The sequence below is a fragment of the Elephas maximus genome, chromosome 21 (genome assembly GCF_024166365.1).
Source record: "Elephas maximus indicus isolate mEleMax1 chromosome 21, mEleMax1 primary haplotype, whole genome shotgun sequence".
In the NCBI taxonomy this organism is placed as follows: domain Eukaryota; kingdom Metazoa; phylum Chordata; class Mammalia; order Proboscidea; family Elephantidae; genus Elephas; species Elephas maximus.
The window spans coordinates 23235226-23251470 of record NC_064839.1 but is presented as its reverse complement, the minus strand read 5'-3'; the positions used below and the strand labels follow the sequence as shown (position 1 = coordinate 23251470).

Sequence of the window (16245 nt, the reverse complement as noted above, 5' to 3'; positions counted from 1 at the left end):
CCAGGGATCCTAGACTTATTCTTGGCTACATACTCTAAAATTTAGCTCCTCCTCCATGCTCTTGTAGTTGATCATCAGATAAGTTTAATCATTCCACTACCTAAGCATCTCTTGCATCTGTCCCTCTTTTCTACCCCTAAGACCATGGCTTTAATTTTGTTCTTAATCATTTCCCACCAGGGTCACAGAGAAGTAATTTTCCATCTGGTCTCCCAATCTCTAGACCCAACTCCCTCCAGTTCTTGTAGGTGATCTTTCTAAAGTGTAAACTGATCCTGCCACCCATCTCCTTAAAACGTTCTGGTGGCATTTCATTATCTTAAGAATAAAATCCAAAGTCCTTAGCACAACAGACAAGGCCTTTGAAGATCTGGCCTCCCTCTTATCTTTCATCCTTCATTTCTTGGCATTCCTCTTACATGACTTGGTCTAGTCAAACCCAGTTACATCCCTAGCATGTTCCATGCAGTGCCTTTGCGCATGCTGGTCCCTCTGCCTGGCATTCCCTTTTTCCACCTGGCTAACTACAACCTGTTCTCAAGACTCATCCCAGATGCCATTTTCTCTTAGTAAACCTCCCTGGGCCTTCTGCCTACAGCAGGTGCCCTCTTCTGTTCTATCACAGCATCCTGTACATACAGGCATTGTGGCACTCTCTGCCCTGAAATATAAGAGACTTTTTCAAGTAGAAAAAGTAGAGTATGAGTTCCTCAGAGGCAGAGACCGAGACCTTCAACTCTCCCTCCACGGTGCCATGTATATGCTTAGCACTCAGTAGGCACTCACTACATGCTTATGGACAATAGACGGATGGATGCGTGGATCACCTACTCTTCTGTCTTTCCCCAGTCTTCTCTAAGCCACCTACCTCTACCAAAGCCAGAACCTTCGGTGGCAGCTTCTCTCCTGTCACCTGCAAATGGCCCACACTTCTGAGGCAGGAATGGAAAATGTTTTAGGAAATGTCTAGATGGTGGCTGCAGAATACTCTGGTGTCCAAATCAAGGTGATATATGATGATGGGCACCATCTCCACCTCCAGAAGGATCCCAGTGCCTGTCGGGCACTGGCCATTCTCTCAGCCCCGACCTCAACCAAGAATGGTGTCATCACATTTGCTGATGGGCACTGGGCCCAGACTGCCAACTCTCCATTGCCCACACTGGTAGTGGTCTAGTAAGAACTGTTTTTGGTTACAATGCAAAGGGCATAGGTTTTGGAATCAGACAAATCATGGTCTGAATATAGCTCTGTCAATTAATAAGCTGTGTGACCTTGAATAATCCACCTAACTTCTCTGAGCCTAACTTCCTCATCAGTAAGATGGAGTTGATGACTGTACTTCCTCATAGGGTGATATGAAAAAGCAAATGAAGAAGATAATAGATTGAAAATGCTGAGTACAGCCCATGGTTGCCAAAGGCTTTCAGTATTATTATTCTGGTTATGTGGAAATGCGTTTGCATTCCTTATGCACCGCATTTCTTTTTCTCTTTCCTTCAGCTAACATTTATCTAGTACCTTCTTTGTGCCAGGCATTGGCCTGAGTACTGTATTAGGAGTAAAAATAAGTCACCATCCTTGCTTTGGGGAGCTCTGGTGGGGACTAACAAAGGAGACAGACATACAAACGCTGAATTAATTAATTAATTTTAAAGCAGGGGGATGCTGTCCACTCAAGTAACAATTTTCCATAGAAAACCTATCTCTTGGTTAGGACATAGGCAGAGAATTCAGAGTAAATCCTTCGCCAAGGAGTCTTATCTTATACCCCTTTCTTCTTTTCTCTATTATCTTTGCTTCTAGAGGTGACTGGGAAATCAAGTGAATAGGGGGATAAATTCAGGGTATTGACTATTACTCTTGCAGGATTTTATTTTACTTTAATTTTCTGGTGCTATGAAAAGCACAATGTTTTTCCTCTTTTCTGTAAAGAAAATTAGAACTAAAGATGGCTCAGCAGATAAAAGCTGTAGGCGGTAAATACTCCCACTATTCCCCACTGCATTTCTAGGTTTCTCTTCGCATTAGAACTGGAAATCTGAACGAGGCCTTAGCAATTCTATGGTGAAAACCTATGTCCCAATTAAGAGGTGAACAAACTGAGGCCCAGAGAGGCTACATTACCTGCCCTCAAACAAAGGAGAAAATGAATCAAAATTAAAACACAGCTCTCCCAATCCTCCCTTTTACTAGTCTGCAAACCTCCCAACTCCCTGGATCCTAGCACCTTAACCAATGCAAGTTCCTTCATGTGCAGCCATCACTGGTGGAAGCCAGGGCCACCTCATCTCCATTTCTGAGCATCCGGGAAGCCACTGACAAACCACTTCTCCTCTAACATGTCCCTGGGTCTCCTACCCAAAACATTCCAAGGAACAATTTCAGATTGTCCTCTTTGGTTTGAGACTATGGCTGCATAAAAAGTCTGGTTTAGATGTGATTTTCTCAAAATGCCTCTCAGAACTATGACTTCCTGGCTGAAAAAGTTTGTGGTTGAAGCTGCTATTCTGGGATTATCTTTGCCTTAAAAAAACTTTCATGGGTTCCCCCACTCCCCAAGGGATGGGACCATAATAGGTGGCATCAGTGACATCAAGTCCCTGAAAACAAATAGAATTCCCAATTGCATAGACCATTTAGAACAAGACAGAACTTGGGTATCCCTGGCCCAACTAGTTCAGCAAACTGAGTCCCTAAGGGAGATGCCCCTAAGAGAGATCCCCCGAGAGAGAGAGGAGCCATTTGTCTTGACTCCTGGTCCAGTGCTCTTTTGTACTCCACGTAATATCACTGAAGCCTCTTGGGCTGAAGCAGCTGCACCATCAAAAATGTCACATCAGTTATGATAACATAAGTTGTTATATAACTGGTGCTGCAGAGCAGGTGAGGGAAAGAAGTGATGAGCATGAACCATAGCGCCCCCCTTTCTGACTCCCGGTGCAGCTGAGTTCTACATACTTGAAAAGTGAGCTCCATATGGGAAGCGAACACCTACTAGTCAATCAAAGGAATAAAAACTAGAACTAACATTTGGATAACGCTTTCCTTGTGCCAGATACAGTTACAAGCGAATTTCATATATTAACTCATTTAATGCTCATGACAAGGTAGATATTTTTATTACCAGCCCCATTTTACAGGCAAGGAAACTGAGGCACGAAAAGTAACTTGTTTAAGGCCACACATTTAGTTAGTGATAACCCACTGCCATCAAGTCGATTCCGACTCATAGCAACCCTACCAGACAGAGTAGAAGTGCCCTACAGGGTTTCCAAGGAGCAGCTGATGGATTCGAACTGCTGACCTGTTGGTTAGTGGGCAAGCTCTTAACCACTGCACCACCAGGGCTCTGTTAGTTAGAGGTAGGACCAAGATTTGAACCCAGGCAGCCTGACTACAGAGTCCATGCTCTCTTAATTTTAGAGAAGTATGTTAAACTCTTGTCTAAAACACTACCTATTTTTCTGAAGCAGTTAACAGGCCACTGGTCCTTCCACGCCTTCTCCCTCATCCTAATCACTAATTTGTTGGGTGGTTCCCTTTCTATCAGTATCAAACAAGTATGAGAAGGCGATATAAGACAATGTGATACAAATTTGAACAAATTCTTAGAATGGAGTTCATCTGAGCACTTCCAAGCTTTCCAATGATACGATCGATGAGAAGGTGAGGTGAAGTGCCCTTCTCATAGCACCTGCTGACTGTTTTTAGATCCATGTAGTATGAGTATGTACACATTCATTTTCTTTTTTCAAAATCAGAAGTTGTTCTTTGTGAGAGTCAATTTTGGGAGTAACGCTTTCTAAAATGTTTTTTTCAGTTTGAAATCACCCCCTCCCAGCTTGTCTGTTGTCTTTCAGATGTGCTCTGGGGATAATGGTCTGGCTTCATAAGAAATGAGAGAACAAAAAGACCTTGGGAGACAGGGAACCAAGTCTCTGCATTCAGATGGGCTGAGCACATGTCAGAAGAGTAGGACCCTTGTCTACTCATGAGGCCCCGGTAGTGCAGTGGCTAAGAGTTCAGCTGCTAACCAAAAGGTCAGCAGTTCGAATCCACCAGCCAATCCTTGGAAACCCTATGGGGCAGTTCTATTCTGTCCTATAGGGTTGCTATGAGTCAGAATCAACTTGACGGCCATGAGTTTTTTTTATTATTTTCATATTAAATCTCCAGTGTTAAGAGAGATAGGGTAAAATCAACTATGTGAGATCAAACGGTCAACATTTACCCAAAAGCAAAGATGAGACGGTAAGGGGGTGCAAGGAAACTAGATTAATGGAAATGGAACAACCAGAATGGAAATAATGCAATATTGACACATTGTGAAATATGTAACCAATGCCACTGAACAATATACACAGAAATTGTTAAATGGGAACCTAATTTGCTGTGTAAGCTTTCACCAAAAACACAATGAAATATTATTAAAAAAGAGAGAGAGATAGTGTACTGTGACCACCTGAAAAACATGACTGATCTTGTCCTATCTTTAGCAGATGAGGCATGCTAAGAAGCACAATATAATCTGGGGCGATCCAAGTGCTAGAAAAAAACAAGACAGGACTCCAACTCTGGGCATGGTAAATCTAATCCAGACACATTTAGAACAGCCAATTCTTCTGGGTTCCTTCTGAGCCATGCCAGTTCTTCATGGAGCTTCATCCACTTAATCAAACTGGAAACAACACTTTCAACAAGTAGACAGGTTCCATTTCAGAATCCAACAGGTAACTGAGGCTCAAGAATTCCACAGATGATTCCAGAGGAGATCAGGTGGATGGTGCTACTCTCCTGGCAGAAGGTCTGCTGGTATTTACAGCTCAGTGAGCAGTAAGGAGGGAGAGGGCACCATCCATCAGCAAAGGAGAACTCATCTACTACTTGATCTGACATTCTGTTGGAGCTCACACTGTCTCCAGAGGGAGCAAATTGCATCCATTTGCATAAACATGGAGACAGGAGGCAAGGAGGGAGGCAAAGCAGCCAACAAGATGATTGCAGAAATAATAAGTCTACAAATCTAGGAGGTTAGCTCTCAGTGGACTGCTGCCTGGACATGGGACCCTTTGGGCATGTGTGGGAAACGCCCTTTTAGATGACTGCACTTTCCCGGAGTAACAGCTGCCAGTTGCCTTTTGCTTCCCTTTGGTAGTGCCTGCCACTTAGTAAGCACTGAACAGTGCTGAATGAATGCATGCTTTACCTGAACCCAAACCAAACTGCAGATACCCTAATACAAGGTCAGGGTGAGCCGGGAAGAGGAAACCACCAGCTTCGTCAGAGCAAGTTACCTCTTAAGACTACCTTTCCTGACAGGGTGGGGTCTGCCCTGGGAATCATATCCCATTCTAAGGGCTGGGATATTTGTATGAGCAATGACATCTTCATCAGGAAAATCATTACATTTGCTTTAAAATGGGGCTTAGCAGGTAGGTACCTTGGGAACGAATGCACATACAAAGTGTTCCATTTGTTCAAATTCGTATCACATTGTCTTACATCACCTTCGCATACTTGTTTGACACTGATAGAAAGGGAACCATCCAACAAATTAGTGATTTGGATAAGGGAGAAGGCGTGGAAGGACCAGTGGCCTGTTAACTGCTTCAGAGAAATAGGTAGTGTCCATTTATGTAAAGCCTACCAGCTAGCAGGCCATACCTCTCTGCTACCTTCAAACTCACTGTCTTCCTAAAAATCTGCTTAATGCTCCAGACACAGCCTGAATGTGACATCACAGAAAGCTCAACACCTTGAATAAAGGCAAACTGCGGTGCCCACAGCAACTCCACAGCTTACATTTTCATCAGGTAGACTGTCGAAGCAGTGTCACTATTTGTTCAGAACAATAACGTGGCATTCTGCTGATTCTATACTTCATAAAATATAATGCTTTAAGAGGTTTCTTTGTAAAGGTTTTGGTAATTAATAAAATTAACATTTCCTTTTAAAGACTTGAGTAGTCTGCATAACTAAAACAGCCCCACCGATTGACTGCAAAGACCATGAGGCTGCATCCCAGGTGGGGTCACGGCCCCCTATCGATCTAAATTATTTAAAATGCCAAAAAAGAAAACAAACAAACAAAAAAAACCACTATTTATGGTATGTTTAAAATTATATTTGTGCTGTCTCTTTTATCATTATTTCTCAGGACCGAGACATTTTTGGATCATCTGACACAGCTCTACCAATCACATACACAAAGGAAAACAAGTCAAGAAAGCTATGGTCAAATGAAATTTTTAATAAAGTACTGAGAAACAGACTTTAAAAATGACAAACTAATATGCAGCATCTTAAATGGATGCAAGTTTCCCCTTACAACACGCAACAATTAGAAGAATTTTAAAGGTCAGTCTCTCTGCAATGTTCTTAGGCTGATGTGGGTGTTAACGGTTCTAAGCAGCATCTGACAGCCATTCCTTCATCATGTAACTGCAGTTACTATGGGCATATACGGAACCCCATTCCTTCTTCCTACCAGCACACAACATGGATGAGAACACAGGCCGAATGGAACGGCTCCTTGCTGTTTTGGAAATGCTGAATAAAAAGGGCCCAGGGATGTCTGAATATCGATATTCTTCCTCTCAATCCAACATGCTGGGCTATTAAAATCCCAGCCTCCAATAGGAAATCATCTGGTTCTCACAGGGTGTAACCCAAGGAGGACTCTCTAATTGTCCAATTTCATCTGCCCAAGTGAAATAAAACAGCAACCTAATAACCTCACACTTATGGCCTGATAGGCTGGTCACTAATTGTAGAGCACTGGGAAGTCAGGAATTGCTTTCTGTAAGTGCGGCCTAGGTGGGCCCCACCCTCCATACTTTCCTCCTGACTCAGTGACTCTCAGTCAAGCAGTGATCTCGCAAAAACCATCTCTGCAAGGGAGGACTCAAAAAATTTGTCACTAGGATACAGTGACACCAATCCCACATTTTGTGGTTAATAAAACAAGTCCTTCATCCAGCTTGGCTCAAGGCCCTGATCTGACTTACTTCAAGCCAAGCTGGAGGCCTCACGGGAAAAGCTGCCGTTCGTGAATGGTTTGGGAGGACCGGGCCCAGAGTCCTTACTCTGGTCTCCTGCAGCAAAATGTACCTGGTCTAGAAACCTTTTTGATTGACTTTTTGAGCAAACCCATATCCTTAAAGACAGCAAGTGTAATGAGTTAAAAAAGTATTCAATGTTTCACTTCCAAAATCTCAGTTTTTCTCCAAAAAGTTGTCAGCGCATGTTTCTGTGGGAGTGAGGGAAGGCAGAATCGCAGGGCAAGAGAAGAAATGCCTTGATTTCTGACTTAATCATCTCAAACCTCAAAGGCTTCATTTTTCCCTCCTTAGTGTACCCAAATATGTATCAATACGAGACACGTAGGACTTTCCCGGGAAAGTTTACATACAACCTTAATTTAAGATTTCTTGCCCCAGTACATAATTAGGGGTTTTCATTTTAAAATGGCACACCTATCTCCTGGGAGAGCTCAGCTCTCTTTGAATGAAAAGCCGAGGTAGGTAACATTATCCTTCGGGGGACTCAGTATATATTTTTAAACTTCTTATTAAATCAACCTAATTTACGGAGCATGTTCAGGGAAAGCTGGTAACGTGTCGCTTTGGCGGATGCAAAGTTAATTTGCGGACTCTGGCATGCCCCCCGCCCTTCCCCTCCCTGCCGCGGAGCGTTTCCGAATGCTTTCGGCCCCCTCCGAAGCGACTCGGCTCTCTCCGTCAGGGCCCCGACTCGGCTCCGAACACTGCCGAGTCCCTCCGAGCCCCGCGCCGAGCCGAGCCGAGCGCAGTCGAGCCGAGCTCCATCGACTTTTCCGGCCTCGGCTGGGCGCTGTCCACCACTCGCAACGCCTGAAACCTCACCCAGCGCCGGTGGCTCGGCTTCTATCGGGCTCTGTCTGAGGCTGCCACTGCAGATTTACAGACCTCTGAAGTTTTGACGCGTTCCCCTCGGGAGATGGGAATGGCGCTGCTTGCATTTACCGACCTGCAAGGGCTCCAGGCAGATGCAACATGCACCTTGTTGCAAAGAGCAATTCCCCAGGCCCCGCCTCCTCATCCATTTGGGTTGCACAAGCTTTAGAGAAGCCCCAGGCCAAATTGCCCGTGGGGTGCGGCGAGCCGAGGGGGCCTCTGCGAAGAAAGCCCGAGGGAGCTCTCGAGCAAAAATAAGAACATGTCAAGCAGATGGGGGAGATTGTCTCCGAGTCGCTACTACCTACCATCATGGCGCCGCCTAGAACCCGCTTGTCATGCCTGTTACACATGCAAGATTTTTTGCATCTTGGTTCTTCTTAAATCGCAAGCATGCTTCGTTTCCCACCCACCTTCCCACGAAAGGGGTTTTTATTTTCCATTGTTTTCCTGCGGGATGCAATTACTTCTGCTATTCTGTCAAGTTGAAATATAATCATTTTTGTTTACTGCACAGCAACCCCTAATTAGGAGTCGTGTGTGCACGAAGGTGTCACAGCAAAGAGACGTGGAATCCTCGCTAAACGGTCTTAACGAACTCCTTCGTCCTGAACTGACAGGCCAAGGGAAACTGCCAGGCCAGGAGGCCCCGAGGGCTTGCACCCCTTCCCCACCAGCCACCCCCTCCCCAAGCAGAGCTGCCCAAGAGCTCACCAGGAACTGCCAAGTGGAGTGGGCAAGAAGCCAGCCTGAGAGTGGGAAGGAGGGGCGAGGCTCCTTATTGAGAAAGTGTAGAAGAGAAGCAATATCCCATTTTGTTTTAATTTTCAACCATCACTCAAATCCACCTCCAGTTAATTAGGAGGGGAAACTGATATCTAAGGCAAAAGGGGGCGGCGGCAAGTGGGGCCTGAAATCCGCATTGTGGGTAGGTTACACGGAACACGGCCTATGCAGAGTGTAAATAAACACAATGATAAAGGCCACAGAGTGATCGAAAACTGCCGGCGTCAGGAGAGCAAACGCTGGGAGGGTGGGGGCGGAGAGGGACCGGGGGCAGCAAGGAGGCGGGCATTAAGCCTCACACCAGCGTCCCCTTTCCACCTCTGCCTTGGATACAGCTGTGCCAGTCACATCCGCTTGGAAACTCACTCCCTTCCCCCAACACACGACCCCTCCCCTAATTCTCGTCCTCTGCCCCCTTCCCCACCCTCAACCTTGGCGGTGGAGAGGAAGAGGCAGAAAGTACAGCCTCCAATTCAGCACCAAATCCAAGAACAGCAGACACTTGATCCTGCACCCCAGTCTAGGGCTGGGTCCCCTCCATGTTTTAGCCAAGTTCAAAATCAGTGCCCCAGGAGAAGAGCAGGGGAAAGTGGGATTGTGGACGAGAGGGGGATGGGGGGAGGAGGAAGGGGAATAGAGACAGAATGAAACAGAGATAGAGACTGAAATGGAGCAGAGAGACACACGAAACACCCCACGAGCAGGAGTAATATCATAATCATGCCAATAGTGTGATGTTCTGATCAATATGGCGGACACTGTCATTCATATAACTACAGGCGCTTCCCCCCCTCAAAAAAACAAAAACAAACAAAAAACCCACCCACCCTGGAGTTGGAGTGGAGGACCCCAGAACCAACGTAGGGTGTCGGGGAGGGGAGCCAAATCGAGGTGTGTGTGTGTGTATACATGAATTAAAAACCAGGCCTGGAGAGCAATGTGGAATGAGCAAGGTAATGAAAATGATTTTAAAAATTATTCTTAATAAAAGTACAAATCCCAATGCCACAGTGACTTACTTCATTTGCTTCACAATCGTGCTTTTTCCTGATTCTCCAGCCCCTGTTGGGACACAGACAGGAGGGGGGAAAACTGGTGAGTGTCAGCTTAAGGAAACAGGGGGAGTAGAGATAAGGCATGCTGGGGGTCGGCGACCCTGGGCACATGGTGGTGCCCATTTGGGGACCAGGTCTCCCCGGGAGCGGGTGGGGTGGGGGAGGTGGCTGAGGGAAGTGCGGAGTGGCCGGGGTCGGGGAATGGGGGTGGCAGACGTAGCCCTTACCCAGCAGGAGTAATTTCACGTCTTTGGCGGCGCTGATGCCATCCTCTTTGAGGTTTTTCTCAATCGCCTTGCTCCGCTCGAGGGCGGCTCTCTCTTCTGCACTCAGAGTACATCCCATGGTGGCCCCTTCCCTGCCACAGCCCGCACGACTCGGCTGGCACGGCTCCCCGACTCGACGAGCCCCCCACCCCCCCGGAGAGCAGAGCCTGGCTCAAAGGGGGAAAAAAATCCTCCCCTTGGCTGAAAACAAAAATGTCGGGAGACCAGAACTCCCCCAAAAGACCGCCGCTAACAAATTTCAGCAACGGAGACTCGAGGCAGCTGGCAGGGGTCTGGAGGTGTTGAGACGCGGGTGGTCGGGGTCTGGGGTTCCGGAGCCGAGGGAGGAGGCGGCCGCGGGCCAGGGAGGCGCGGGCTGCAGGCACTGAGGCTTGTGCACCACCCAAAATAAATAGAATAATAGTCGAGGCTGGAGCCGCAGCCGGAGCCGGCGGAGGGTGTGGTGGGGGGCAGGGTGGGTCCTTCTGCCGCTGCTGCCGGAGGAGGAGGAGGCGGCGGCGGCGGCGGCGCGGGGTGTGGAGGGAGTGAGTTAGGGGGTGCCGCTAGTGCATGTGCATCGCCGGCCCTCCGCCGTCGGTGCGTCCGCAGCGCCGTCGCCGACCCCCGCGCGCTGGGCAGGGCTGGGCACGGGGCCGGGCCGGGGGCAGGTCTCTAGGGGGCGGCGGCGCTGCCTCCCAGAGCTCTCATTGCTCGGTGGAGCCTACCAGAGAGAGACGGAGAGCGCGAGGGAGTCGCGGGCAGCCGGGAGCTCGCGGGGGAAGGAGAGAGAGAGAGAGAGAGGCAGGGAGGGAGGGGAAAAAATGAAGGGAGAGCGGGCGCGCGCGCCAGAGCCCAGGCAGCGACGGGGGGTGGCTGCGAGCGCAGCGCGCGAGTGCGCCAGCGGCTCTGCGCACCCAGCACCGCGAGCCGCCCGCTGACGTCAGCAGGGCCTCGCGCTGGGCCCTCGGGACTGGGAAGGCTTGCGACGGAGGGCGGCGGGGGGAGGCGCGCGCACCGGGCCCGCGTCAGTTCGTGGCGGCGCGCGCGCGACGCGGCCTCCCCTCCCCCAGCACCTTCGGGTCTGCGGCTCCCCCGGGGCGGGCGCGTGCGCGGCCGGGCAGGGGCGGGGCCTGAGGCCGAGAGCGCGCTCCGGGGAGCCCCGCCCCCGCCCCGCGCGCGGACTGCGCGGACCTCCTTGTCAATGGGAGCGCGGGGCTGGGTCGCCGGCACGGCGGTCAGGTGGGCCCCCCCTAACCCGCCTCTCCCCAGCTAGCGCCCCGCGCGGCCTCTTTTTCTCTCCGGCTCCCTCTCCATCTTGTCTCCAGCCGCTCGCCTTCTTGGTTACTCTTGGGCTGCTGAGGCCGTAGCAGCCAGTTACCTCCGTAAACGGGTGGAGGTAGTGGGTCTGAATCAACCTGCGTTCCGGATGATTCGCGTCAACGGCCCAGGCCACTGGGCAAATTTGGGTTTTTCGTTTTCTGCGTTACACAAGCATTTATTGAGCACCTAATATGTGAGAGGCAAGGCTGTGAGAAGCACACGGCAGGATGAAAAAAAGCCAGGGCCTGCTCTCCAGGGGCTCCTCCCCGCCTTGCCATCGCTGACCTTGCCTCAGGGTTTCCCGCCGTCACCAGGGCAGGAGAGTTCCCACACTCGGGAAGCTTTGGAGAGGGACAGATTCTAATGCAAGCGTGAGCTGCTTGCAACTGCTTGCTCCCTGAACATAGTTGAAACGCTTTTGCACATTTCGAATGACTTAGCTTGGTTGAGGTCTGTGCACGAAATCTCTCGTCCTGCCCCGGCCACAAACACAAAATGCATTTTAAATATTTTTGGTGAAAGAAGAAGAGATTTTCTTCTTTTATCTTTCGAGCCATTTTTTCCCATCTTAAATAAAGACCCAGAAACCTGGGTCAGTTAACTCAATGAATCAAATATTAAGGAAACAAGTACAAATTTGCCAAAGATTGGGCCTGTTCTGGGTGGTCTCTGAGACTTTGAAGCAGTTAATTCTTACTGCACAAAATGGTTTTACAATTAGTTCCACCAGACAGCCCCAGGGGCCCTTCTAGAGAAAGGGTCCGAGAGGAAAGATTGTGTGGGAATAAGAACGAGTGGCCAGTGGGAACTGTTTTTTCTAACAGTTGGGCATTTCTGTGGCTCTGAAAGCAAACTCAACAATAGGAAAAAAAACCCCAAAAAACTCCAGTTTTGGAAATGTTAACCAGCAAAAAATACATTTGCAACAGGGAAAGAAGGCAGTTAAGGCCCACCCAGAAGAAAATATTTTTCCCCTGAAATTTCATATTTTGTAATTCCCGGGATGGGTTTGCCCCATTCTACAAATAGCTGTTGTTGTCCAAAGTTGTCTGTAATATAATCTAAAGTATTTAAATTTGAATCACATTTTATGTATTCTGAGAAACTGACAAAGAAACCCTGTAAAGAATTGTCTTAGGAAGTAAATAACTGCTTCCCTCATCTTCCCCTCATTTCCCTCTTGGATGTGTGTTGGGGGGCTGGTGGATAAATCCGGTTTGCTTAAAATCATGATATTACTAAAAATCAGGTTTCCAGATGCAATAGAGAAAGTTCACATACCCAACATTCAATAGAACTTATTTCCTTTAAACGTTGGTAGGACAATTACGCAGATCTATCACATGCAGAGGAAAATAGAAGCAGCCTCACCAGGTACTGTTATCCCTACAAAGATGCATCTGAAGAACCGAAGAGGTAAGAAAATAATTATTTCCTTGCAGATGGTAGGATTACATTTCACGTATTAATGCTTTTCTGTATCGAGTACTTTTCAATTTAAGCTCTTAGGCTCATTACGGTTTGTATGACTGAGTCAAATGATCCTTGGTATTAGACTTAGTATGGTGAAAGCACAAACCGGTGTTTCTCTTTACTCACTCAGTACTTATAAGCACCTACTTACCATGTATAGGGTAATGTTCTAGGTATTATAGGTGTTGTATTTCAGGTTTGTCTCTCCTGTTTTCTTTTTCTGGGCCACTTTGCATCTTTATAGCTGAGCTATATAAAAGACTAATAATAATCCGCTTCATCTCCATAGTGCTTTACAGCTTACAGATCACTTTTGCAAAAATGACCTCATGTGATCCTTCCCCAGAAACCTCGGTTAGGCACTGTGGTGTTGGAAACATCACCACTGAGTGGAAGGAACCTAGACCAGAATCCAGATAGATCTGGGTACCCATTTTAGAGCTGAGGAAGCTGAGCCTCGGAGGAGTTGAACTTGTTCAAGGTCACAAAGTCATTAAGTAGTAAGCCAGTGCTCCTTTTATAGGTCTTTGGACTAGTTGAGAGAGAGCATGTTATATAAATATTTCACGTATTCTCCCTAGACTCCCAGAAAGCTCACAACCCCAGAACCCAATCATATTCTGGTTCCCCCGGAGAAAGGGAGAATGAGAACACCTTGTTGCTCTGGTGTTGTCAGTAGTTAGATAATACCACGACAGCGGAATTTGTCGTGATTCCTGCAGCAATGGGGGAAAGTACAATCCTAACATCGGGAGTAGGGGACACTGAGACCAGGGGCGGATTCCATTTGCTTTGATTTTATATGATCCTTAGAATTATATTTCTCTGATTGTTGCTGTTGGCCAGAGAATAACTCTCATTTACCCTCCCCTTAGTCAACCATCCCTCTTGTCTTGCAACACTGTCCAGCATATTTTTGATTTTAAAAGTTGGTGATTAGAATTTTTTATATACTCCCTAAAAGGTGTGTCAACAAAGCCTACATTAAGTTGCTTTTTTTACTATAAGTGGCTCCTAATTCTGGAGAACAGTAATTCATGATGTAAGCAAGGTTCCCCAGCTCTGACGTACAGAATGTAAGCTCTGATTAGATGAACAGAAATTCTCTATTTGTTCCCTTTTAGTTGATTAATTCAATTAAATATGTATTTATTGACAATCTAACAAAAACTTGAAATTTTGAAATCCCTGGAATGGCTTCTCAAAACCATTCACATCCTAGTCAGCTGGGGTGCTTGTTAAAAATTCGGATACCCAAGCCTGGTATCGTTTCTACAAGGCAGACCCTTGTGCAGTCTGCATTGATAGCAGCTCCCCAGATGATTCGTCTGTACAGAAAGCACTGGGTCTTATATAGATTCCATACGTGCCAGTTAATTCTGCTGGGAGCTGAGCTTACTTTCCCCAAGTCCAGATATCTCACATGTTTCTGAGTTCTCCAACTTTTCTTCATGTTACTAGTTTCTTGTATTTCTGTCAGAGAGGAAAAATTATGAAGAATGCTATTCTTTATGAACACTGTCATAAAGAATGGGAAGAAAATGGGCTAAAATGAGTGGTTCATGATCTAAATGAAGCTAAACTGTCAAGTGAACTAGACATTTTAGGAAGAATGGTAGATCACTAGAAATTTTAGGGCTCTCTATTAATGGTTTTTATTATAAAATTGATAGCTCAAAACCCAGCTTAGTGGTGAGTATAATTTAGAAGAATGCCTGGAAAAGGCTAAGAGATGGCATTGTTTTCTGATAAATATTTGGTACTAATGAGGGACGATGCTGATGAATATTTTGTGTGTCCCTAGAAGACAGGCCCCCTGTTTAGCTCATATTCAGCACTCGCTTGACTGATATTATTTTGTACACTTCCTCAGACCTAGTAGACCAGTGGTTCTCAGACATTACTATGCATAAGAATTACCCAAAATGCTTTTTAAAAATGCAGATGCCGAGGTCCCATCCCTAGAATTTCTGAATCAGCAAGTCTGCAGTGGAGCCTGGGAATATTCATTTTTAAAATTATACACTGCCCTCCCAAGTGACACTGATGCACTTTGGGAACCACTACACTGAATTGTAAACTCCTTCGAGGTGAAGGAGTTGTCTTATCCCTTTGTGTATGTTCCCAGAAGTCAGGCATCGCACAATGTCCGGAAGGTCATCAAATTTTAATATTTGTTAATGAAATTTACGTGTCCATAGGCAAGGACTCATTCAAATAATTGATCAAAGTTCTTCCCAGCTCTGAGCCTTTGATTTTTCAAATAGAAATTCGGTGACTCGATGATTCTAGAAAATTATTTTTAAGATTGGATAAGTTAAAAAAGGTAATGGCTTACCTTGAAGTAAGGTTCTGAAAGATGAAATGATATTGATATAAAACAAATAAATGGGAGGTTCATTAGTATTTAGGAGCTTGTGAGAAGAGTATATGCTAAATGTTTTTTATTGTTCCCATCAGATAATTCTTGCTAAATTTTACGTCCCATCTGTTACTTGTAGAGTTCATGAAAAAAAAAAAAATTTCCTTATTTATAGTTGTTAAAAAAAAAATTTTTTTTTAAATAGTTGTTAGGGGTAAAAAAATTCCCAGAGAAGAAATAAGGGACTTGTACAAAGGAGTGGATTAAGACTTGTAGGTAATTGAATTGAGCTCTTAAGTTACTGGAGCCCATTATGTGATCACTGTTGAGAACATCATTTGGTGAGTGCACTTTGATGGTTCAAGAACCCCAAAGAAGGTGTGCTTTGTGATTTTTCTCAATTTGGGATACCAAGAGAATCCTGCAGAGACACATTTGGCTTGAATGGAGCAGAAAGTTGGAGGGGGCTAGGGCTAGTGCTTTCATGTTGATGATAAGATTGACCAATAGCTGGAACTGAAGTTGGAAGCTTGGCTTAATATGAAGGCATCTTAACAGCCGTGGTTCCCTGTTGGAATTTTCTTGGAAAATCTTTCATCAGAAACCAAGATTCTTATTCGTTAGATGGGAATAATAGTATTTTCAACCTACCTGGGTTGGAGTTGACAGACAAGATTAGCAGGTCCATGTTTGTAAAGTACTTAATAGTTATTAAGTCCTTCAGAAGATCGGAGATTTCCTGACATAAAGATTTCTTACGTTATTTATCATATTTTCTGTCTTCATAGAGCTTTTCACACATGCAGCTCAAACATCTTTTAGACATTATCTCATTAGACTCCTGTAAGCTTCAAGGTCCAAAGTCTTCTTACCACATTGCTCTTTACAGATAGAGCTGTTTTTGTTTGTTCCTGTCAGCTGTTGTATTTGTGAAAACAAGAAGTAGGTGAATTTTATCTGAATCCAGTTAAAACCAGTTTGAACTGGCTGTAAAAAGTGTGGGGTGCCTGGGGTAGGGGAGGTTATCGATTAGTTCAAACTTATTA

The 16245-nt window shown here is 46.0% G+C and overlaps 1 protein-coding gene across 2 annotated transcripts in view; it reads right to left on the bottom strand.

Moving 5' to 3' along the window:
* GNAO1 (G protein subunit alpha o1) overlaps nt 1-10873 on the bottom strand; it is a 182730-nt gene extending 171857 nt beyond the window's left edge. For both annotated transcript variants that reach the window (XM_049863833.1, XM_049863832.1), the window contains exons 1-2: nt 10006-10873; nt 9743-9785 (exon numbers count right to left, since the gene is read on the bottom strand). In XM_049863833.1, the coding sequence (XP_049719790.1) occupies nt 9743-9785; nt 10006-10123 (161 nt within the window). In that variant the 5' untranslated portion in view covers nt 10124-10873. The remainder of the gene's footprint in view (nt 1-9742; nt 9786-10005) is intronic.
* Between the last annotated feature and the right edge of the window lie 5372 nt (nt 10874-16245).